Source organism: Penicillium waksmanii (assembly GCF_028829765.1).
Source record: "Penicillium waksmanii strain IBT 27052 chromosome Unknown utg000007l:1.0-4314555.0:1.0-4317578.0, whole genome shotgun sequence".
NCBI lineage: Eukaryota > Fungi > Ascomycota > Eurotiomycetes > Eurotiales > Aspergillaceae > Penicillium > Penicillium waksmanii.
This window is the reverse complement of record NW_026643253.1, coordinates 3,806,430-3,830,165: the sequence shown is the minus strand read 5'-3', so window position 1 is coordinate 3,830,165 and position 23,736 is coordinate 3,806,430. Positions and strand designations below refer to the sequence as shown.

General features: G+C 50.4%; 9 protein-coding genes across 9 annotated transcripts; 2 read left to right on the top strand and 7 right to left on the bottom strand.

Annotated features, from left to right (window-relative positions):
• Positions 1-554: 554 nt before the first annotated feature.
• N7481_008269 (uncharacterized protein) lies at positions 555-2,457 on the bottom strand (the record flags this gene model as incomplete). The annotated part of the gene is made up of 2 exons (XM_057267488.1): positions 555-756; positions 821-2,457. The coding sequence occupies 2 exons, from the start codon at positions 2,455-2,457 to the stop codon at positions 555-557; spliced, it is 1,839 nt and encodes a 612-aa protein (XP_057121689.1).
• Positions 2,458-3,432: 975 nt separating this feature from the next.
• On the bottom strand, positions 3,433-5,799 carry N7481_008268 (MCM DNA helicase complex subunit MCM5; the record flags this gene model as incomplete). The annotated part of the gene is made up of 4 exons (XM_057267487.1): positions 3,433-3,928; positions 3,993-5,395; positions 5,457-5,583; positions 5,663-5,799. The coding sequence occupies 4 exons, from the start codon at positions 5,797-5,799 to the stop codon at positions 3,433-3,435; spliced, it is 2,163 nt and encodes a 720-aa protein (XP_057121688.1).
• Positions 5,800-6,296: 497 nt separating this feature from the next.
• Positions 6,297-9,689, top strand: N7481_008267 (vacuolar protein sorting-associated protein 54; the record flags this gene model as incomplete). The annotated part of the gene is made up of 3 exons (XM_057267486.1): positions 6,297-6,516; positions 6,578-9,425; positions 9,482-9,689. The coding sequence occupies 3 exons, from the start codon at positions 6,297-6,299 to the stop codon at positions 9,687-9,689; spliced, it is 3,276 nt and encodes a 1,091-aa protein (XP_057121687.1).
• Positions 9,690-10,407: 718 nt separating this feature from the next.
• On the bottom strand, positions 10,408-11,564 carry N7481_008266 (NMT1/THI5 family protein; the record flags this gene model as incomplete). The annotated part of the gene is made up of 3 exons (XM_057267485.1): positions 10,408-11,229; positions 11,287-11,458; positions 11,530-11,564. 3 exons carry the CDS (start codon positions 11,562-11,564, stop codon positions 10,408-10,410), a joined length of 1,029 nt encoding a protein of 342 aa, XP_057121686.1.
• Positions 11,565-12,696: 1,132 nt separating this feature from the next.
• On the bottom strand, positions 12,697-15,086 carry N7481_008265 (Glycogen synthase; the record flags this gene model as incomplete). The annotated part of the gene is made up of 4 exons (XM_057267484.1): positions 12,697-12,838; positions 12,902-13,097; positions 13,170-14,532; positions 14,625-15,086. 4 exons carry the CDS (start codon positions 15,084-15,086, stop codon positions 12,697-12,699), a joined length of 2,163 nt encoding a protein of 720 aa, XP_057121685.1.
• Positions 15,087-17,882: 2,796 nt separating this feature from the next.
• On the bottom strand, positions 17,883-18,170 carry N7481_008264 (uncharacterized protein; the record flags this gene model as incomplete). Its single annotated transcript, XM_057267483.1, has 1 exon — positions 17,883-18,170. The coding sequence occupies one exon, from the start codon at positions 18,168-18,170 to the stop codon at positions 17,883-17,885; it is 288 nt and encodes a 95-aa protein (XP_057121684.1).
• A 214-nt stretch (positions 18,171-18,384) lies between these two features.
• N7481_008263 (uncharacterized protein) lies at positions 18,385-18,734 on the top strand (the record flags this gene model as incomplete). Its single annotated transcript, XM_057267482.1, has 2 exons — positions 18,385-18,477; positions 18,558-18,734. The coding sequence occupies 2 exons, from the start codon at positions 18,385-18,387 to the stop codon at positions 18,732-18,734; spliced, it is 270 nt and encodes an 89-aa protein (XP_057121683.1).
• Positions 18,735-20,701: 1,967 nt separating this feature from the next.
• Positions 20,702-21,092, bottom strand: N7481_008262 (CVNH domain-containing protein; the record flags this gene model as incomplete). The annotated part of the gene is made up of 2 exons (XM_057267481.1): positions 20,702-20,898; positions 20,960-21,092. 2 exons carry the CDS (start codon positions 21,090-21,092, stop codon positions 20,702-20,704), a joined length of 330 nt encoding a protein of 109 aa, XP_057121682.1.
• Positions 21,093-22,424: 1,332 nt separating this feature from the next.
• Positions 22,425-22,959, bottom strand: N7481_008261 (uncharacterized protein; the record flags this gene model as incomplete). The annotated part of the gene is given in 2 exon segments (XM_057267480.1): positions 22,425-22,535; positions 22,546-22,959. 2 exon segments carry the CDS (start codon positions 22,957-22,959, stop codon positions 22,425-22,427), a joined length of 525 nt encoding a protein of 174 aa, XP_057121681.1.
• Between the last annotated feature and the right edge of the window lie 777 nt (positions 22,960-23,736).

Here is a 23,736-nt window from a genome sequence, read left to right as displayed (position 1 = left end):
TGGGGTATTTGACTCGGCGAGGAAAAGTGAACGTGGGTATCTGATCCCCTGGAGGGTTTGTAGATTCGAACAAACAGACTCTCTGCGGTGCGGAGGATCTCGCGGAGTGGCGAAAATAAATTTGCGGATCCAGCGGCACGTGACCCTATCCGGAAAATTCCCGCTCGAAGTATGAGGAACATACAACGGAGTACCCATGGACTATTATCGTTGCATTCACACTGAAATACTGAAACATCAAATTATTGACTCTGTTTATTTATTTTGAATCTTCTGTAGGTTTAATAGTATATGCGAGACCGGTATATATGGCCAAGTCAAATCAAAAAAGGAAATCAAAACAGACGCTCCCAAAGTTATACGCATGGGAAAATAGAAAGAAAACAACGCTCTCGTAGGATTGAACAATCGTAGCCTTGCATGAGTCCGTGGTGTATTCGTGCCAATTCGCCCAACGGGAGGCCCTCGCTGACAGGGCCGAAGAATGAAATGGGGGTAAATATTTACAAAAGAAGATCAAAAAGGTAGCAGGGAAAGTAGAGCCGATTTTACAATCAGTCCTTCTTGCTACTCTTCGAAGGAGAAACGGAGCCTTGACGCTCCGGGGAAGGCGAAAGACTACGCTCCCACTCAGCCATGAGATTGGAGGCAGTTCGCTGAAGCGTGGACGGTGCCAGCTTCGTAATGGTGGGCCAGGGAATGCCTTCAGTGACACTGGGGTCTGGCACGGCGAGGGTCGGGTTCCAGTCGCCAAAGCTGGGGACGGCGTCAGCGCATAACGAGGTTGTCATAAATGAAATCAGGAAAAGTTGAAATGTACCTAGCACTCGTGCGGGGGCTACTGCCCTGGGTTGTAGGGGACTTGTCGTGTTTCGAGGAAGCCACCGTGGACCGGCTCGAAGAGGGCGTATGCTTCATTTTAGAGGCGGGGAGTGGCGTATCCCACAGGTCCCAGTTTCCCATAGTATCATCCTCCGCCTCGACTGGACTTCTGGAGTGGGGACCGGGATTCTCTCGTTCGTTCTCGGCCCGAGGGGTCGTGGCGTCGGCGCTGTTGCTGTTGTTGCTGTCGTTTGGGAGGTTGGAGGAGCTGCGTTGAGCGGCGGGCGACATCTGCGCTGGTGAATCAACGCCAAATTCGTGCCAGAATGACTTGGAGATGTCTGGCGGCGCGGTGTCTTTACCAGATGTACTCTCAGCCGCTTGGGGCCTACCCCTCGACGATGACGATGATGACGATCGTGACAATTTATCCCCCGATGCTGATAGTCGCTCTCGACTCCGTGACTTGGCTGAAAGAGATTCTCGTTTCCGTGAGTTTGGTGGTGCTAATGAGTTTGAAGGCGACATGGTCCGCGATTCCGTTGCGCTGATGCCTTCTTCGCCCACCGTTGCCTGTCGAATGTCCTCAAAGAATGTCCACAGCCCTTCCCGAAGATCCGAGGCCATTTGCTTGCCAGTACGTACGAGAGCTTCCCGTGATGGCGGAGGTATGGGCATAGTCTTGCGCCACTGGTCAAGTACTTGGTCCGGAACGTCGCTCTCATCAGTCGGCATTCCAATGCTGGCAACCGAGTCGCGTTCAACGGATGGGAGTGTTGCCGATCGCGGGGTGCGTCCCACGCGATCCAGTTCAGCAGGGCCAGGTCCGCCAATGGAGGAGCTGGGTGCTGTGACGGGGGAGAGGAGGGAGAGCGTTCGAGCATGAGAGCCCTGAAACACACGACGACCATTGGCAGAGATCGACGTGCCCTTTGGTGCGGCTGCGGCACGAAGACCGGTGCGCCGGTCCAACTCTCGGCTTATCCGCTCCTGTGACACCGAGGAGCTCCCAACCGAACTCATACTTTGTTCGCGGCGGTGGGAGGGTACGCTCGACCCTTCCGGCGCACTCAACTCGGGTGAGCGAAGTGGCAGCATCGGTTCAGCATGGAGGTTGATCTCGGTGCGTTTCTTGGACTTTTCGGACAAGGCCCATTGCTTCTTGATGGTGGACAGTTCGGACTCTGCGCGATGCAACTCCTCGCGCAGCTCCATCACCCTCCGCTCCTGAGAGGCGATGGCTCGGAGAAAGTCGTAGCCATCGTCTTCCGTGTCAAAAGGGAGGGGAGTCCCAGCAGGCACTGCTGGGGAGGCACGTGTTGACGACTGGGTAACGGGGGTCATGGGTCCTGGTGAGGCGACTGAGTCGGTAGCTGAGATCGGTTGATCCAGCGGAATGTTGATGGGGAAGTTCAATGTCAGGCGTTTGGTATGGCGAGCTCCCGGATGGGCTCGTGGGGGAAGTGATGAGCGTTTCTGCCGAAGAGATGATGAGCGAGAGATAGGCTGCTTGTCGGAGACAAGCTCCGTTGTGGTTGTCGACGTTGAAGGTGAAGGCAAAGGCAAACGGTGGGACGCATCCGGCAGAGGACCGTGGATGGTCTCGCCCGTTCCCGGGGAACTCTCCATCTCCATGTTGGGCCAGCCAGCAGGGAGAAGAAAGCGAGTGAGCGAAAGTGAGCGAGTGTGGGTGGATGTAGAAGAGTAAGAAATAAAAAGAGAAGGGGAAAAAAGCAAAGGATGAGTCTGGACGTTCTCCTGAGTAAAAAGGTACGAGTAAAGCGGGTCAACACCCACGAGCGCCGAGTGTTTCAGGGGGCCGTGGGGGAGAGGCTGTCACTCCACCACGCTAACCCTCGTGGTTCATTGAAGCTGCTGGAAATAGCAATACCTTCATTTCCTGCTCTCCATGTAGTGATACAGCCGGGCGATCTAGAATTATTCAACATTAGAATAAGACATTATGCCTAAATGCCCAGGTGGTGTGTTCCAAGGTTGAAATTGGGGTGGATATCGGAGATGAGATCGGCACGCCTCATCTTGCACCTGCACGATGCACCGGAAAAGGGGTGTACTCATAGCCTGCTGGAGGCAAGGTAGATATACTATTAATATATCTAACATGCTGAATGCACTTAGATGAATATTCGCAAATTGCAGCAATGGTATAAATGTATGAACTTGAAGCCCTGGAGGCAGTTTAGAATTGGAGCCTACGTAGTACTATAGTATATTCACTGGCACGTGTGGTACTACTATATAGACTTCCAGGTCTATACTCCCAAGGCTGGAGGTCACCTTCAGGGCAACGACCTCGGAAAAAAGATTAGTACCTAGGTAGTAGTACTATTAGTAAGAATACTAGTATCTTAGGCAGTCAACTTGAATTCAACGTCAATCAGATGGTATGATAGTGTATGATAGTGTATTTTCATTTCTGGATAGAATAGAACAACCCCCACATCCGGATATTGCACACCAAACACCGCTAAACGCCTATGCCATCGGAAGGCAAATGCCAAGATTGAGGAACTAAAAATAAACCCATCACCCATAACCGCATCCACAGGATATCCAATTCAACATATCAGATTCGTCACGTACGAGATATTAAGCCTGGTTACGGTAGATCTGGGAACCACCCGAGCGGATCTGCACCGTCTCGCGCCGTTGCAGAACATTAATCGCCCGGTTGAGGGCTTGTTCACTGCGGCCCTTGCCATCCACAAACTCGCGACGCAGGGTGGCCAAGCTAGTGCTCCACCCAACGGGCAGGCGGCGCTTGAGCTCATCTTCAATCTGGCTGGCCTCCTCCATGAGTTCCTTGCTACCTTGCTGGCCCTCACCCTGAGTGATGGCATCCATCGTCGATGCCAAGAAGAGACGAATGGCCTCGTCAACGTGTGTCTCAGTGGCGATAGGTGACAGAGATAGCTTGGCCAGAGACTCCGTGATACGGACGATCGCCTCGAGCTGACGCACAGTGATAGGGATGGAGGAGCGGGTGTTGGATTCAACCTCGGTCCGATGCACCTGCTTGCGAATGGACACGAAGTGGGAGGACAGCTTCTCAGCAGCCTCGGGAGAGAGACGCGGGGCACAGCGACTGGAATAGGCGTTAGTTTCTAAAAAAATGGGGGAGATCAAATACAATGGCGGCCAAAACTTACCTGCGGCAGTAGCTGACGTAGCGCTTCATCTGCTCCACGGGAATCTCAGCCTCAACCTGTTCCTCTAAACCACGCCCACCCATGTGCACACCCATAACGTGACGGGCAATGCGCTCGTCACGGCCACGCTCATGGTCGTCACGAACAATGAAGATCATATCGAAACGAGAAAGAATGGTGGTCTGGAAGTCGATATTCTCGCCGGGGGTCTTCAGGTCATCGTAACGACCGAAGATCGGGTTGGCGGCGGCCAGAACAGAGGTTCGCGAGTTAAGAATGGTTGTGATACCGGCCTTGGCAATAGAAATGGTCTGCTGCTCCATAGCTTCGTGGATAGCCACTCGATCCTCGTCACGCATCTTATCGAACTCATCAATACAGACAACACCTCCGTCAGCCAGAACCATGGCACCACCCTCCAGGTAGAACTCGCGGGTAGCAGGGTCACGTTGCACAGAGGCCGTCAAACCGGCAGCCGAAGAGCCCTTTCCGGAGGTGTAGATAGCGATAGGAGCGGCCTTCTCGACGAACTTCAACAGCTGGGACTTGGCGGTACCAGGGTCACCCAGCATGAGAACGTTGATATCACCACGCAGCTTCATGCCATCGGGAAGAATCTTCTTCGAGCCACCCATCAGGAGACAGACGATGGCCTTCTTCATATCCAGATTACCGTAAATGGAGGGAGCAATACTGCGGGCGAGAGCATCGTACAGGTCAGGGCGACGGCTAATCTCCAAGAACTCCTGCTCCTCCTCCTCAGTAAAGATCGAGTTACCCTTGGCGGTCTGATCCACGTCTGTATTGAGACCGACGGCGCGCAGGTAGGGGTTGCGGATGGCCACTGCAGCCTCTTTCTTGACACCCTTTGCCTGATAGATAGAGAAAATACCCATGACCGTGCAACGAGACCCAGGAACAACACGGTTGGCCAAGTAACGATCCGCAGAGATCAAAACGTGACGTGGAAGCTCACCAACTGGAACCTGATCGGGGGCCTCCTGGAGCTTGAGCACTTGCTGATCCACGAATTCACACTTTTCATGGTGCACGACATACGGGTCCAGCGGACATTGCTCGCCGGGTTGATCACCAGGCTCCTTGCTGCGACCGCATCGTCGTGGGAGCGAAAGACCAGAGAAGCCACCGTCAACAGTGATATTTTCACTGTGGTCGCAATTCTTGCAGCGAATGTGGACGGTAGTCGCTTTCGATGAGATAGTCGAGGCGCCAATCACGATACCCGGAATTCGGACGAGGTGGGAGATATTGGTGGCATTGAGGTCACGGATGGAAATGTGAGATGCCGAGGAGTGGAGGAGAAGTTGGTGGGAGGGGAGTTCGATATCACGCTGACCGGGATAGACGATTCGGCGAGTGCAGTCCAGAAGAGCGTGCTCAAACTGAGTCAAAGTTAGCTGATGTATAGAAAGGAAGGCGCTTTTTTGATGATGATGCACTCACCAGAGGAATAATATCGGCGGGCTCGGTGGTGAGTTTGTGGGCCAGCTCTTCATTGTAAGAAATTAGATGGGCGATGTCGATATCGCAGTAGTATTGCTTTACAAGAACATTCTGCCGTAATTGGTCACTGTGAGATGAATGATTGGGATTAGTATTGGTGTTTCCTGGGACGACAACTCCTGGGAATAGGTGCAGGTGGGATGTACCGGTAGATAAAAGCATTGTCCAACTGGAATTCGAGGACAAAATCTCTTAATTTATTTTGAATTTGTGAGCGGGACTCATCCGCTCCATTAGTGCTAGGAGCGAGAACGCTCAGGGTATAGGGAGTGCGTCGATCCATGGCGTGGCGGTGGTGATGTGGTGGGAGATCCAGCGACTTTTTGCTAGAAAGGGAGGGAGAAAGTTCTTTTGGTGGTTTGTTGGTTGAGCAGAAGGCGCGAACGCGTCGCGCGTTCCCGTTTCACGCGTTAAGTGGTTAACGCCTGAGGAATCAGGCTTTAAGGCGGCGAGGCAGCAATTCATAAGGCCCCAAGGCAGAAGTACATAAAGGCGGTCAGCCGCGGGTGAGCAGCTTCCCGATTGGGCGAGAGTTGCGCATGGCGCTGGAAACAAAGCCACCTTGACAACTACATCAGCCCAGCTCAACCGTGAACTCCCGTGGACCCAGTCGTGTATAGGCTATCCACTGGCGACAATCTCAAACTCCCAACCACCGTCGACTGTGGTGGACCGGAAGCTATTCCTTCAAGGGCCAATCTGTCATGATCAGATAACTCCGAGCTTCCCCAACGATCGACTCCCGGTGGTTGTCGCATCCGCCTTGCGGTTGTGTACAAGATGGCGTCAACCAGTCCGCGCAAGTCAATTGATAGCCTGGCATCTGGCGCATCGACGCCTGTTATTTCCCACTACTCGACACCCCAGCTGGAGTCTCCGCGGGTTCCCCCACAGCGGTACCCCCTGAGGAGGGGATCTACGGCAAGCTCGATTGTGAGCATTGGAGGAATCTTGGATACTTCTCAACATCATGGCTCGATCTCCGAGTCTGGTCAAAATGGTATGTTGTCTACCTAGTGGATCCTAGTCAATTGAATGTTGATCGGCTTATCTCTCCGCAGCCATTTCGTCGCTCCTCCAAGCGCCAATAGTCCGCACCGGTTTGACCCCTCATACTGCCGTTTCGTCTACCGGATATAAGCCCCCGTCTTCTCGTGACATTCCGCCGGTCACCTTGACAAATATCACTCATGTGGACTCGAAGGCGTTCCAGCCGTACCTGGCGCAAGTGGGATCCCTATACGATGTCTTCCACCAATCGAGAGAAGCCTCCAGCGAAGATAACCAGCAACCGTCGGGCGTCAAATCCCCCAGGTTTGAGGACACAGACTCTCTGAAACCATGGAGTCCCGAACGGAGATCTTCAGTGATGTCGACTAGCTCTCGTCCCACCTCGCCTTATGGTCCCCGGGGCCGACGTTCCTCGACTGGCCGTGGCCGTGGTCCTGCCGTGACGCCTCTTTCGACGATTCCGCAGGTTTACTTTGACGAAGATTTTCGTCTTGAAAATCCCCGCACCTTCGACGTGATATCAGAGAAATCGGAGGTGGTTAGACCCCCGCGGCCCCCAGTCAAGGACGATCAAAATGCCAACGGCAGTGCCCCTGAGCCAGCACAAACGGGGAGAAAGGCGCTGGCCACGAATGCTATCCTTCAGGAAAAGCTTTCTTGGTACATGGATACCGTTGAGATCCATCTCATCTCGTCCATTTCTACTGCATCGAAATCCTTCTTCACGGCCCTTGGCTCCTTGCGAGAATTGCACGCGGAAGCGGCCGACTCCGTACAACGCATTCAGTTATTGCGACGAGACCTGCAAAAAATTGACAAGGAAATGGCTCTTGGTGGTATGAAAATTGTGAATCTGAGAAGACGGAGGGAAAATGTGCGCATGCTGGCTGCTGCGGTAGCTCAGCTTCGTGATGTAGTCGGGTCTGTTTCTCGCTGCGAGGAATTGGTGGAGCAAGGTGATATTGAAGTTGCTGCCGATGAACTTGAGGAAGTAGAGAAGTTGATGGCCGGCGAGAAGGTATCAAGTCGCCCTATTGAAGGGGAGGACCAGAACCTCCAACGCCAAGCTATTGATCTCCGAAGACTCAAGGCTCTCGAAGGTGCATCGGATGATCTTTCTCAGTTGCGACAGCGAATTGGAATGGGATATGAAACTCGATTTTTGAATGATTTGCTTGGAGACTTGCGAAAGCATGTGGAGAATGTGTCTTCGGATATTACACTGCAACGCTGGGGTGCTTCATTCCAGCGGCAACGCGGTGGCCAGCGCCCTGTGTCGATGGTGTCTCCGGCATATATGAATATTGACAGTGAACTGCGATCCCAGTTGAATACGCAGCTCACTGGGCTTGCTCGAGCTCGCTATACGACTCCTGCAGCTACCTCATTTAAAAGTGCTGTCCTACGTGAGATGAAAGGACTTATACGGAAACACTTGCCTAGCTCCAGTGACGACGACAACGAATCAATGGTTTCGATATCTACACACAGTGATCGCCAACGGAGCCAGCAGGAAAAATCATCTACTCTTGCACGCAATCTCCGTGCTCTTGATTCGGAAGATGCCTATTCCATGCTGGTTGGGATCTATACTGGAATCAGCGAGTCTCTGCGTCGACTGAGTGTCCAAGTGAAGATTCTTTTGGATATTGCTAGTGGACTCGGGAATTCCCCTGTGACTGGTGTGAGATCTCCACCCCGGAGCCCCAATCCACAGAGCCTCGACCAGGTGACGAGTGGGTCATCCGTTTCTGCTATGGCCCAGGACGAGATCCTGCAGGTCTTGGATATGTCTAGTCTTCTTGGCCAGGCGGTCGACATAGCCCAGTCTCAGATTACCAAGGTTCTCAAGGTTCGCTCGGAGCAGACTGCGCAACTTTCCAAAGAAGAGTTCTTAAGATATTTCACCCTCAATCGCCTTTTTGCCGATGAGTGCGAAGCGATTTCCGGACGAGGTGGAACCGCACTTAAAACAATCGTCGGCAACCAGATCCACGATTTTATCAACCGTTTCGGCGATTCACAGCGCCACCACATCGTTAAGCTTATGGATGCTGATCGATGGGACGCTCGTGACTTTGGAGATGGTGAAAATATCATTCTCAACCGTATTTTGGATGCAAGCACCAAAGACATCGAGGCATGGGTGCAAGTTTCAAAGATCTGGATTCCGCAGAGTGAACAGTCACAGGCCAAATCACCTGACGCTAGTGCACCCGCGAACGGAAATAGCAAGGATAAAGTGCGTACTGCAGTCATTGATGAGCAAAAGCACATCCTGCCTGAGTCGGCAATGGCCATGATGCGCAGCATGGAGGAATTTGAATTCCTCATGGCGAACATCCCGAGCATGATCCAGGATATTGCCCCACAGCTTCTAGAAATCTTGAAGCAATTCAACTCCCGATCTGCTCAGCTTATTCTAGGCGCGGGTGCGACGCGGAGTGCCGGATTGAAGAATATTACGACCAAACACCTTGCTCTTTCTTCCCAAGCATTGAGTTTCGTCATCGCCCTGATGCCGTATGTTCGAGAGTTTGTCAGGCGGCACGGACAGTCGAACCAGGTTATGGCCGAGTTTGACAAGGTCAAACGGCTTTTCCAGGAGCATCAGAATCAAATCCACGAAAAGCTTGTGGATATCATGAGCTCTCGCTCATCGGTTCACGTCAATGCTATGAGGAAGGTTGACTGGGATGCAGAGGGAGATTCACCGGATGTTCACCCATTCATTGAGACTCTTGCCAAGGAGACCGGTACTCTTCATCGCGTTCTTAGTAAACATCTACCTGACATGACCGTCGATATGATCATGGTACCAGTGTTCAGTAGCTATCGCGACCATTGGGTGAGGGCTTTTGAAGAAGCCGATGTCAATACAGAGCGCGGCAAGAAGAAGTGAGTTCAACTATGGTTCGTCTTTTATATATGACTAATACTAACAACTTCTCTAGAATGCAAAACGACATCGAGCATTTGCAAACCAAATTGAGCAAGATAGAAGGCTCAAAAGATCTGGCCGCTAAGCTGCTTGAGATTGTCAATGCGAAGACTATTGCCACAACTACGACAGAGCCAGAGAAGGCTGAGAGCGGGAGCGGGAGCGGGAGCGGGAGCGACAAATCAGACCAAGAGCAAGGATCTGATGCTGCAGCAGCGTGATCGACCTGCTAGCAAGCTCTCGCCCCCAGATTGACCCGCAACCCGATTACCCTACATAATTTTGTCATACACCATTCTACAGTCCCTATATTGGGTTTTTAGAAGCTGTACAGGAGCGTTGTCATTTTTCTGTGATCCAGCAACCACATAACCCATTCCACGAAATGCATTTATAGATAGCCTGGCGTTACCAATGTGAATACCACTTGAATAATCCACAGGAATGTCTGTATAGTATTCCAACTTTGAAAGATTTACTATAGAAGTCATAATACGAACACATTGTATTATGTTCAAGTTTCGTACTATAACAATGGGCGATCTGTCCAGATTTGCTGCGCAAATAGCAGGGTTTGATCGTCAATCAATTGAATGAATACATCCAGTCGATCATGCTTCGAAGCAATCGGGGCTCGTTTTCGGGGGGGGAGGGGTTCATGTCTCTTGGCCGAACCGTGCTTCAACATACCCCTCTGTTTTGGACGCACTCCAGAACCTCGGAGACCCATTGCAATCTTGAAAATGGGCCCCAATGACCTTTCAAGCCGTGCTTAAGGATGAAATCGGATTGTACATCTATATAATTTTTACATCTGCTTGTATACTACAAGGGAACTCTTCGACTCATGGAGCAATTTCTTCATTCATATCTGGATAACCAGGCTAAAGAGTGATTGATGCCTGGTAGACTACTAGGAGCAAACCCTAGTCTCAAACATTAAGCCGAAACCGAAACCTCAAGACGCTTAAAGCCACCTTTATCAGCAACCTCCTCCTGCAGCGCAGCCATGCGCTTCTGATCACCAGTGGGATCAGTGGAGTCCGCGTCCAGGGTCCAGGAAAGGAAGCTGTTGGTGTAGTTTGACTCAAAGCCATCGTTCAGAATACCCAAACGCTTGCCATAGTTGGTAACCTTGTTCCAGTCACGGGCGACGTTCTTCAGGTCGCGGCTGAAGTAAGCGTACGAGCGCTCGAAGATCTTACGGTTAACGGGGGTGGCCATGATAGGCTTGATATCGATGTATTCCTCGTAGGTCTTGGCGGGGTCGGCGAGGACATCGTCTGTAGCGCGCTTGACGGCCCGCATAAAGGCCGAGACCTTCTCCGGGTTCGCGGCGATGAAGGCGTCGTTGGCGATGTACAGGATCGAGCAGAAGCAGCAGCAGCCCAGTTCGGCGAGCTGGTCGATGCGGAGCATCTGGACGTCGGAGCGGGGACGACCCTGATCGGCGAGCCACTCGGCCAGCTCGACCATTTGGACGTTCTCGAGACCGATACCGGCGTCGATGTCACCGCGGATAATCGCCTTGGTGACGTTCATACCGCAGCGGACGGCGGTGTAGTCGTCGGTGGTCATACCGTAGTACTTGGTCAGCTCGTCGATCTGGATCTTGCCGAATTCGCCGACGTAGCCGATGCGCTTGCCCTTCAGCGAGCGGAAGTCCTCGGTGATACCGCTAGACTTCAGGTAGACGACACCGGTGAAGGGCTCGTCGAGCAGGGAACCGATGGAGGTCACTGGGAAGTTGCGAGCCTTGGCCTGAATTATGTATTAGTGTTGAGATTTGCGTTGTGTAGATGGTAGAGGTGTACGAACCGCCAGGGTGTGGATCATGGCCTTGAAGCCCATGTCGACCTTGCCGCTACCGATGATCTCAGTCACATCGGAAGGGTCATTGGGCTCCAGGAGAGCGACCTTGAGGCCTTCATCCTTGAAGTAGCCGCGGGACTGGGCGAGGTAGAGGGGGGCGTGGTACGGGGTGGCGTGCCTGGAAATGTTCAGCCAGAGCTCTTATAAGACGGAATGGAATATAAGGGCTATAAGATAGTGTTAGCATACCAGTTGGTCAGGAAAGTAATCTTGTCGGTAGCCATTTTGACACAACAAGAACTGTGTATACTTGGAGATGGTTAGCATCCTTGAGACAAGGCATTGCCGTCTGCATCAGCTGGATGGAATTAGTCGAGACAGGAGACCACCAAGACCATCAAGACCACCTTAGTGATCTCAACAACCTCAACTAGTTCATTCAGCAACACAACAGCAATGCAAAACACAAGGGGGAAACAATCAAGTCACGCATGTCCTTTCGCTAGTATTATCTAGATCAAGTTTTGACAGTATAATCTCAGAACGAGCGTCTGATCCAGGAATCGAAAACCAGCAACTTGAATGCAAAGCCCAATCAATTCCCAGACCAGACGCACCGAACACCTGTCATGCGAGCGCTGACTATTATACCATGAACAAATACCTTGATCCACGATGACCATCGTAGCGAGGAGGACCTCTGATCCGATCGTCCGCCCTACCCGGGGATCACCATACTATGCTATGATGATCGCCGGGTAGTTCATAGGCGAGACTAGGACGTGCGCGACTCCATTTGGAGAGTCCTACCGATGGTAGATATTGTCGAGAACTGAGTCAAAAATGAAATGAAGAGAGAAGGTTGAGTTGAGGAAAGAAGAAAGGGAAGAAGGAGGAGACAGCCATGGAGGGGTAGAAATAGTTCGGAGTGGGGTGCTCCTGTGGAGGTTGTGTTCATCATGACTGCACACCACGAAAAGGGTTCACCGAACGGGATTCGTCGAAGATGATCTTCTCTTCTTATTGGGTTTGCGGGTAACTCTATTAGCTAGTGGTTTATCCACTACTGCTCCGAAGCCAACCGACGATCGGCTATTGCGAGTAGGTTACCAGCTACAGCTACAAAGAAACAACAAATCATAACCCACAATAAACATTTCTCAAATTCGGTTAAAACATGGCTCCAAATGCATGGAAGTGAATAGAGACAATTACAACACTATGGACGGAATGAGTCCGAGTACTCGGGATGATGGAGGGGAAAGGAAATGGAACAAGGAAAAGAAAAGAAAGGAAAAGAGAAGAACAAAACAGAAACACGCGACTCCAAATGCAGAGAAGAGCAGATACATATTAGAAAAGACCTCCAACGTGGGCCCACACGTTGAATTCCGAAGCCCAGGGTCTACTTCCGACCTAGGCCTTGGCCGGGGGACTGCCCTCCGCTTCGTGGCCCCCATTGATCGAGATGCTGTCCAGTGGGGACTGGGGGCGATCGGCGGACTTGCGAGTCCGGAGGGTAAGCGGGAAAAAGTGGTCATCAGGTTCTTCCTCCTCCCTAGTAGTGTGTTAGCTATGGGAGATTGGAGTGGGTGGGACACGGAATTTGGTTAGCACTTACGGAAGCTTCCAGGAGATATAGTCTTCAGTATTGAGACCCTCATGACCTTCCTGGAGCGATGCGAAATCGCCAGGAGTCATCATGCCAGAACGGTCCCGCGGAGAACCAGGAACCGATAGCGGACGGGAGAGCTTCTGTTCCGTACCACCAATGATGTCGAAGTAGTCCTCCGCTCCTTCGAACGAAGAGGGATAAGCTATGTCATCTGGTCAGTGGGTTGCTTTTGGGGCCAAAATGAGGGGAAGCGGGGAAATTATGAAAATCATACCTCTTCGCAGAGCCAACTGGCGCGCCTTGACGTATTCCAATCCCATTCGCTTCCAGTCCAGCAGGTCGCTCAGTCGCTCCGTGCGGTTACGTTGGTTAATTCGTTGACGGCGACTCTTCAAGGTAAAGTTGTACATGAAATCGGTGAGTTGGTTGACAGAGTCATCCACACCCTTCGAACGGCGATCAACAATGTAGATGCCGTAGTCCGAGGAGTTCTCAATGAGCTCTTCCATGTAGCATCCGAAGCCGGAAAGGTTGGTGGTGATACTAGGAACTCCCATCACAGTGCACTCCGCCGGGGTATAACCCCAAGGCTCGTAGTACGAGGGGAAAACTCCCAGGTGAGTACCTCGAACGAAGTCATCGTAGTCCAGGGGCAGGACTGGGTTGGACGAGTTGAGGAATTCGGGGTGGAAGACGATCTTGACCCGATCGGATTCGTTGTTGAACATCTCCACGCGGCGGATCTGGTTCAAGATCGGGTCCTCGCTGTCGTTGACCATGTTGTGGGTGACAATCGGGGGTAGGCCGTGGCGCTTCATGGCAAACAGGCGACGACGCAGCAGCACGCGATCTTGACTAGTGATCAGATCCTTCTCGTCGGGCATGTTGTCACCCTCCTTCCAGGAAAGGCAACGCTCATACATGCGTTTGCCGATTCCCTTCTCGATATTCTCAATGGTATCGCGGAGTGACTTGACCGCAGCTTGGCCCTTGAGCGACTCCACCGTCAGCGACGATGTCTGCGCTGGCATGATGACAAAAGCAACGACTGTCGTGTCCGACCCGCTGGTCTTCAAGCGGTGGTTCAGACGTGCCAGACCCTCGATGAACATGTCAACACCCTTGTTGCGGAACTCATACCGACCAGCGGTGAAGAGATAGAGGGTCTTGTCCAGATCAAAATTGTTGTGTCCGTAGAAATGACCGCGCACAAAGTCGTTGATCTTCTCCTTGGCCTGCGAATGCAAGTTCTGGAACTCGTGCATAGCGGAGAACTTCTTCACATTGAGACCGTTGGGCAGAACACCGTCGGGCTTACGCTTCAGCAGATGCTCACTCTCAAAGGCGGTAATGTGAGAGACCGTAGTGAAGACATCGGAACTGTGCGCAGCAGCCCGCTCAATGCAGTAGCGGTGGTAGATGCCACGCTTTCCGGCCTCGGCGTCTACATCAAAATGTTGCAGATTGTTGTAGAAATCGACGGAGCCGGCACAGAGGTAGCGACCAAGGAGAGTAGCGTGGGTAGTGAAGATGGTGGTCAAATCCATATGACGCTTCTTGGTCAAGGGGAGGGCCACACCCGCTAGCCATTCATGGAAGTGGGCGACAACGGCACGTTTACGCTCGTGGGCAATGTACTACAAGGCACGGTCAGTTTATCGGCCACCAATTGGCGGCGAGGGTGAGATCTGCTGCCTGCAGCAAGGGGTAGGGGGGGGAGGGTACATACCTCGCCGAGGAACCAGGCGACCATGTAGCCAAAGACGATGGCCTCATTGGTCTCGTGATCGGCATCTGGGGACGGGATGCCGGAGCTGTTCCACAGATCGCCCTTCCACTCATCGAGCCATCGGTATCCCGTGCCGGTGTTGATGAGAAGGACTCGCGGAGCACCTTCGATCAGCCAGCGACCGTAGACGATTTCAATCCCGCGAGACTCCATGGACTTGATGGTCTCGCGCATGGCGGGACTGGAGGGAGTGAGCTCCTCGACCTCGACCGCGGCCGAGGCCTTGTTCAGAGGGCCAATCAAGGTATAGCGGTCGCCATATTCGGCGGTTGTGACGGGGGCCTTGGACTTGAGGACGGAATAAATGCCACCGACGCGGTTGGCGACCTCTGTGGCGATTTCAAAGAGCATGTGGTTGCGCACATCACGCTTGATGGGCTCGCCGCCGTTCTCGTCCGCCATGATAGATTGGATCAATGGATCAATCAGATCTTAGGCTCGTGCGAATGTAAACACCAAATACTTTCAAGAGGGGACAATTAAAGAGATGAAGAGTTGAGGAGGATAGGAAGAAAAGAGGAGAAAAGAAGAGAAGAGGAAGAGAGAGGGGGAGGGAGCGAAGGAAGACGAGCCAGAGCTTGGGACCGGTCTGTGCGGGGGAGTTGGGTGAGTTGGGTGAGTTGGGAGAGTCTAGCTTGGTCTCTTCTGTTTCCCCAGCCTCCACCCTCCAGAGTACTACTGCTAGTCGTACCTCAACGCTTTGGTAAAATTTCAATTTACCTGGCCCGTGTAGAGTTAAAAAAAAAGGGGCGGAAAAAGACAAAAAGCAGGAAAACGGGGCAAATGTACGAAGCTAGCGTGGCTCAGGGGGGAGAAAACGGCCTAGCGTCGCATTCAGACCGGGCGGACCTGGCAGTGGCAGCGGCTGCCCGGAAACACGGTAGGACATACTTTTCTCTTCCACTCATTCAGAGTATACTCTATACTCTGTATACTCCTCTGTGCTCATCCAGACAAGCCATATACTCAGCTACACTCCGCTATCCATATACTTTCGCTCTGGAGATACTGGGTATTCTGGTAGAATTATACCCAGTACACTCTGATACCCTGATACCCTGATACCCCCCATGCACACTCCCCTCGGCCCGACCTCGTCGATCATTTTGCCTTTGCCTCCCCCATCTCAGTTCTCCTCCTATCATTCCCTCAATCCTTTGGGACATCCACTGGGACATCCTCTGGGACATCTCGTGCCGACGCCATGGTGTGCCACTATACGCGGGCAACAAACTCCATCTGGGGAAAGCTGGCCTCGATGACATCATACATCGGGGTTCAAGGTTCTCCACTGCGGGCGCGAATTCCCACTCGCCGCCAGCTGCACCTCTCAATGAGCTTTCGTTGTCTGTGACTGGTGCCCCCAATAGGTGCCCCCCAGGCGGCCCCGAAACACGGCCTATCTCCGGTTGGTCACCTGGACCTCTCTGTCGCACAGACAATGCAGACAGCTATGTAGGAGGAACCCCGCCACTAGTTCCCCATCGAGCTCATCCGGATTATCTAACCCAGTAGATCATCACTAGCAAACATCCCCCCGACTACCTTGTTCTGACAAAAGACTCCCTTTCACGGTTCACCTTGAGGCAGCCTTTGATCTGATTATCTGATCAAAAGACCCATTGAATCCGAGACCCCCCTATCTCGGTCTCTCTCGTCTCTCCTCCCTTTTCGAACGATGTCATCGACAGTCTACTCGGTAACTCCCGTCTCCCGCTTGTCCCTGAAGAGCATTGTTTGTAAAACATGAGGGAGATGAGGCTCTTTATCCTCTTCTCCTCTTCTTGTCTATAAATACCGCTCGAACCTCCCCTTCTCCCTCTATCTTACCATCCTTCCTGCAAACTTCGCTATGCCTGGAAATGCGGATCCTCAAACCCTGGGGGCGCCCTGGCTTCATGCACCCTGGCTATCAACACCCGGACCACACTCCTATTGAGGCCCTTAGGAGGCTCGGTCGTCGTGTGAGTCGCTGTTTCTGCCGATCATCTTGCTCGGAAAGCGAAAGCAACCCAAGGTCCCTCAGGTCATTTCAACCATTTCGGGCAGAGTTGGAAGAATGGGAACGTTACAATGTCGGTTTCGTGGTTCAATCGGTTAGGCGTAAGGTAGGGGTAAAGTATGAGGATATTGTAATTGTTAATAACGACAGGCGGGGATCTCTCCAACCCGTAGTCCCAGACCCTTCACATTGGGAAGAGAATCGGAGCTTGCCAGAGAATTCTGCAGCAGTGAGTCTCGCTTCTATGCCAATCGTCCTATCGGAGCCTCCAGAAATTCCAGGGCTATTCTTCGAGGGATTCACGCTACGCAGTCTCCTTAGAGAAATGCCGTCCGAGGTTAGCGAGGCCTGGTTATCCCTATTTCATAGCCCATCGAATAGGACATCGCAGGTAATTGAAGGTCAGGGGAGCCGGCGATCGTCGATCATAAGTCTAGAAGGTCTACTCCACGGTTTTTCTATGTCGGGTTCGCCTGGGTTACAAAGCAATGAGGTGTTGTCCGCTACAGAGAGTCCACCCCATGGCCTTTTTAGATTACGCTCGTCTAAAGAGATCGATGAGCTATTTCTCCGAGCGATTCCCCTCCCTGTAATTCTGCAGTAACCCTTGACTTTGACTCAGACTCAGATCTCGGCGAACGAGAGCCTCCTCCAGGTCTTGATTGGTTCCTCGGGTGTCTCAATGGAGGTCGTTATCCTCACCCCCGGCCGAACTGGTCGGACAGTTCTCCTTGCCCCTTTTTGCATTGAAATAAATTGACAGAACGTAGTTTGCACTAATTAATTACTGAATTATTCTACGTTGACTTTTACGGTACTCGGTTTTCAGGCCGAGATTAATCCGTCCATAGTTCGGTTGACAATTCAGTATAAGATATTTCTAGGACTGTAAGTCGAATAGAACGGCAATCTTTCGCCTACTGTGACAGCTAATCCTCAAATGATCCTTCCTTTCTATTCTTCAAGTTCCTCTTGTAGTAGGCTATAACTTGAAATTTCCCTGCTCGTTCCACAGCCAGTTAATTCGTATTCTTATCGCGATAGTGAAATTTCAGACCTGGTTCCAATGGTTCTTTCTCCAACAGATACTGTAAACTTAGTCACACGCTTGGCCTTCAAAATAGTAGACCTACGAATAGTAACAATTAAAGCAAATTTGAAATTCTCGTATCACTCAAGACTTTCTGTTAATTGGTTTATTCATCCCATCTTGCAGCTTGGTTGGTTGGTTGTTCGGCTGCCGCAGGAGTGATAGCCAACCTGCTTGGCAGCGCTGTGACACCATCCAATTTGAAACCAACACACCGTTCTCCCGAAACAACCGAAACATCCATTTCTTCTAGAACATACTTCTGATTTAATACGTAATCCGTCCCTTCCGACCCATTCGAACCCTTCTGCCAAGTTAGAAAAGTAGACACCTCTGATCGACCAACAATCAGTGCGCATTCGTCGATGAAGTCATTGTGGAGACATGACTTCATGATGCTGTCAAGTTTCGCGATCTCGACGGCCAAGTATTAATATGCTGCGAAGAAGACATCTGAGTTAATTTTTTTCATTATCTTCTACTCCTCTCAATCCTCTACAAAGGTTCGCAATTGCAATTCCTCCAGTCATCAGAAATTAATCGGTTCTAACATCCGCCCAGAATTTATTTTCCACACCTACATCTATACCATCTATACTACCTTCACAATGGTTCGCGGCGCAGACTACGACAACGGCATCCCTCAGAGCGACAATCCTATTGAGAACGGCCCCAACAAGGCTCACGGTGTCGGTGCTACCGTAAGTCCTCATTCCCACAGTCATAACTTGAACTTTATACATCATACTTTATATGAGACCAATTCCTGACCAACTCACAGGATGCCCCCGTCAACCGCGCCTCCAAGACTGCCCCCATGCCTGCCGAGACTGGCTCTGATCGCGACGTCTTCCCTGGTCTGAGCCACGCCGGTCCTACCAGCTCTGGCAGTGGAAAGGGCGGCCACGACCCCAAGTCTCTTGGCGAGAACAAGGGCACCGGTGCCCAGGGTGTTTAAAATGGCTGGGATCTCCATCATAATTATTTCGACTATATTCTTCGTTCAGGAAATACACCCCTTCTGATAGGGTGTGCTTTGCAGGAGCAAAGCGGTACGAGCTACGCATTATGAAACTTGCGGAGTTAGTGGATATTTTTAGGGGCTTGTTAGTTGATATAGCATAGCTTTTACGAATATCAAAGTTTTGTACAATATCGAACTGAAAGATACTCTTAACTTTGATTAATTGACTCAAGCCTCCTAGTACCAGGCAGCTTGACCCATAGTCATCCTAAGGTAGCTCCTATCAAACGCCACCTGAGCTTTCTGAGGAAGTGGGGTATGCTTTCAGCTAAGGTTTATACGAGCCCTGGAGGTATAGATATTCCACCTACGACTTGAAGCAGCCTGGTGATTTTCTGATCAATTCATAGTTATATATATATCCCAAGGTTACAATTTATTAGTAATCATCGGTGTGCCTCCGTGTACACTACGCCAGGGTCATCCCCATATCCTTTCCCTTTGTAGTCCGCACCAGAGGAAATTTTGCTCTCACTACCGAGGATGAATGGAGAGCACGGGGGAAAAATTCGAATAAACGGATGGATCTACATTCATGATTCCCAATACCCTCCTACCGGAACACCGCAGATACCTACAAAGCCGCCCCCGCCCCCGCTGCTGTAGGCTTGTATCCTACGAGCTTTATCCATTGCTTTGTGACTTGGAAAATACCCGCTACCTGAAGAAAAGAGTACAGTATGAGGAAGACGCAGCCAGAAATTGAATCGAAAGCGCTTTATATCATTACATCACTCCCAGACACTCTTTTCGTACAGCGGCATAATATTTGCCTTAGGGGTTGTCCTCACCATTCTCTCTCCCCTTTTTGTTTGTTGCCATTGGCCCCGAAGACTTGCGGGAAGTACCCTGACCCTGTTCATTCAAAAACCAAAACCAGCTGATACCAAGCTTCATCCAATGTTCCTTTACATCTAGATCTCATTCTTCGATTCTTAGCATGGGATAGCATGCCTTGATGATGAGCCGACTGTTCTGAGAGGCACAGTGACTCTGTTTAGAAACTGCAGTCTTTCCAAGTCAGCCAAAGGCTGAGCATCATCCCAGAGGCATCTTCACTGGTCGCGGCCTCAAAAAGTCGTTAACATAAAGGTCACTTTCCTTGATGATGAGCCGACCGTTCTGAGAGGCAGTGATTCCAAGTAGGTCGAATTATGAGAAAATGAAATGGGCAAGTTCAGCAAATTCGAAGCAACTACTTCCTAATCGATATAGTGCATAAAGGTGCTATCAAATTGTTGGATCGGCTTTTCCACTACTCTTACTCTATGACCGCCAACGTGCGCATCTACTAACAAAGGCCGTAAAAGAAAGGAACTCCCTGGTAGCAGGAGTGCCGATAGGATCCTCTGCACGCCAATACTTTGTACATGGAATGCAGCAAATTGATCATGGGGGAATCGTCTGCTGTGCATACAAATGGTGAAGCTGAATTGCCCCCAAAAAGCGCCGTATACTTTAAGATATACGAATATGATACATTTCCAACGCCAGCGTCCGAATCATAAATTGTTTATTCTTGCAGATACTATCTCCGAAAGACAGACTAGTAATAGAGTCAAGTTCCGAACAAGTATCTCTGTATCTATACCTCATTACTCTCGGGGATTTCGCATCCTCCTTCTCAATGACGATCAATTTGCGCAGAGCTAACCAACGGCAGCACCGGAATGGACTCTACAAGGATCAAGTCGAGGGGATTTGAGTGGAATTTAAAAAGAGCATAATGAAATCTGCCCTAAATTCATTTTAAGCAAAGAGCTTTAGGCTGTTATGTCAATATTTGTAGTCCGCTTTTATCTAAAGATATGACCATTTAATTGTTGAGCACTACAGCTTTACAGGCAAGCCTCGGGACTCAGAACTATAAATGTGCATTGGCTATCGCCTCAAGTGGAAATCTATGCCTGGAATACCAAGGTGCCGTTGTCATTGCCAATCCGTTCTCCAAGGTTCACGTCCGCATCTACCTGCTCGCCATCAACAGTCCCCAACCGAGCTCGAAGAATTGGGGCCTCGTCATCGTCATCCCCTTCGCGGTGCAGCTCGACGTCCTCGGCGCTGTCGAAGAAGTTCTCGCCACCCCATTCAAATGAACCTGTCGGGTCTTGTTAGATCATCATACCATGGTAAATGGGTGAAGTTGAAGGACGGCAAACCATCATTATTGCCGATATAAGCGTTCAAGTCTAACTCGGAGTCTTGCTCCTCGCCATCCGCATCCCGGAGTACTGCCTTGAGGATATGACCATCTTCTAGCTCATAGCTAGCAGCAGAAAGGTGGAAACTCATAATTTCTGAGGTATTTTGTAATGAATTGTACTTGGTTAGATGATCACCCAGTAAGCTAGGAGGCGTAAGGCCCTTTTATAGACTCCAGGTTCGCGCTCTGGCCATGGACAAACGATTTCACTGCAGCCCAAGTTCTTGTCCAACACATGTCACCAATTCATTTGTTACCGACTGCCCATGTCGATATGGACTGGGTGGATGCCATCATGCAGCTGGTACAAGCGGGGCAAAAGGATCCTGGGTGCACAGGAGGACAAGCCCAAGACCGTACTAAACAGTCCCTCCACTCTTTGTAAGCATCGGCTAACTTTCAATAACTACAGGAGGCTCTAGGATTAGTAGTATGTAATATATAATTGACAATTGAAAATCAAATTCCAGGCATGTAGCCTAGTATAACTCCCGGTCTACAACCGGTGAGGGTACTATAATCTCCGGAAGTCATTATCGTGGCGCAGGATGGAGCCCCAGTCGTAGTCTCCAGCCACAGACGCATACAAGGCGTGATGTTGCACTGTGCATGTATGCCAAGAGTCTCAATCCTGGCGGTTTGCTCGGAAGACATAAAAATGCTGATGCCTGGAAGTATCCTGCAAGTTTTCCATTTACACAGGTGGTCATCTGCGGGTCCTTTATGCAGCCCTGTCTAACTGGCGTCTTGGCATTTTTCCTTTTGTGGCGCAATCACCAGAAAGATCAGTATTTACGGAGTAAGCGTTGTTCTATGTCCCACTTTGGTGGGTATCTGCTCAGTTTCTGTATACACAAAAGTATGACAAACATCGATAGGACTTTCAGGCTCCCATAGACAATGAAATACCCCGACATCAAATTCAACTTGATATCTCCTCTCCTACCCTCGACAATATTCTCTGTAATGTGAGCACGCAGCTATGATATGAGCCTTGGTCGGATCAGATAGGCCGACCATTAGAAATACGTGTTCCTAGAATATGAAAATGGAAGTGGAGAGAAGGGGAGAAGTGAAATTCACATTGATGCAGCGAGTACCCATATTAGTGGCTTCTTGTATTCTTTGATCTGTGACGACTAGCTAAGACCGTCATCAATACTTCTTAGTCCCAGTAAAAACTTATGGAGGCTAATTCGAAGATAAAATAACGAGGTAAGCCATTAGATGGGCCAAATATCATGTCACGCAAAACTAGATACCCGCAGAGTTCAAGAGTTATTTCCTGCGTGACTTCGGTCTTTGAGTCCATGTTTTAAGTCTCCTTGGTGTAGTATGTAAATATCCTGCAATAAGTCAATGCGACCGGCCTGGGTTATTGTATCTAGCTGCCTTCGACCTTTAATCGGATGCAGTCTGTTCTACTGCGCTGGTTGCGAGGCTTTCGCATCGGAGCTTTCTGTTTCTGCTTTTCCGTCTTTGTTTCCGGCTCTGTCTCCGGCTTCGTTTACGGCTCCCTCTCGATCTCTCTTCTAGTTTAACCGAATGGTTTGTCTCTTTAAATGGTTCACGAAGGAAGTCCTCATCCGAGCTGTCGGGGCCGCAGAATGGGAGCTCTTGAAGGAAGGTCTGGCTCAGGAGAGTAGAGAGACCATGTTGCATATCATTGATACATCTTACACAAGCAAGAGGGGATTCATCGTCCGCATTTCGCTCTTTCACTGACTCTCTCTGAAGAAAAGTGTCGTCATTTCTGAAAAACAAGATCTCATCACGGGTAATGGTGGTAAGGAAATCGGGTTCAACACCGAATAGATATTCCAAGCCGGTGAGAGAGTAAATTCGCAAACTTGAAGGCTTGGGTTTCTCTGTTGGCTTTCTACCCCGGACAGGAGTCTCTTCGACGCAAGAGATTTTCTCATGGAAAAGGAAGTTGCTGAATACTTTCTGTGCCATATTGAAAGGATATTTTGCCAAAGTACGTGGTATAGAATGCAGGTGGGTGAATTTTAAAAGTTCGAGTTATGACTGGGCAGGATCTCTGCTATGCTTGGATTTATTTCGAAATATCCAGGTTTTTCTACTAGGGTCGAGATATTCCCGGAATATGTTTGAATACATGATCCATCTCAAGTTCATTGTTGCTTCTCGTTTCGGACGGTGTGTGTACTTATTTAGGCCGCGGTGCGGCAAGTCTGGCACGGCCTCACCCTTCGAACCGTACAGTAGATACTGGGTAGACAGACCTACTTAACCTATTTAGAACTTGAACTTCTAACGAGTTCGAGAATTAACTCGAATGAATGACATAAATGTTGAAATGACATAGCTGTTGATCTATGATCAGCTGATCTGTGACAGTGAATTTCCAACGGGCTGCCCCTCACACTATGTGTACAACAAGCAATGAAGTTTCGGGTTAAACCTTGGAAGTAATACAACAATCACCATTGGAAATCGCTACAAACAAGTAAACAAATCAAAGAAAATATTTCCATTTCACTCAAAAAATTGAGGATCATATTGCACAGCGCCACTCCCCCTTACATATGATGCAAGGAAGCAGAAGGGACAAAAAAAAAGAAAAAGTGCACCTAAATGACAATAGCACCGATGAAGCTATTTATCAAGAAAAGAAAAGAGGAAAATCGGGCCAGGTCCGACCGAACTGCTCGCGGGACCTCCCATGAAACGTACACGGTAAGCTGCCGTAGCTCCCGGAGACAAGAAAAC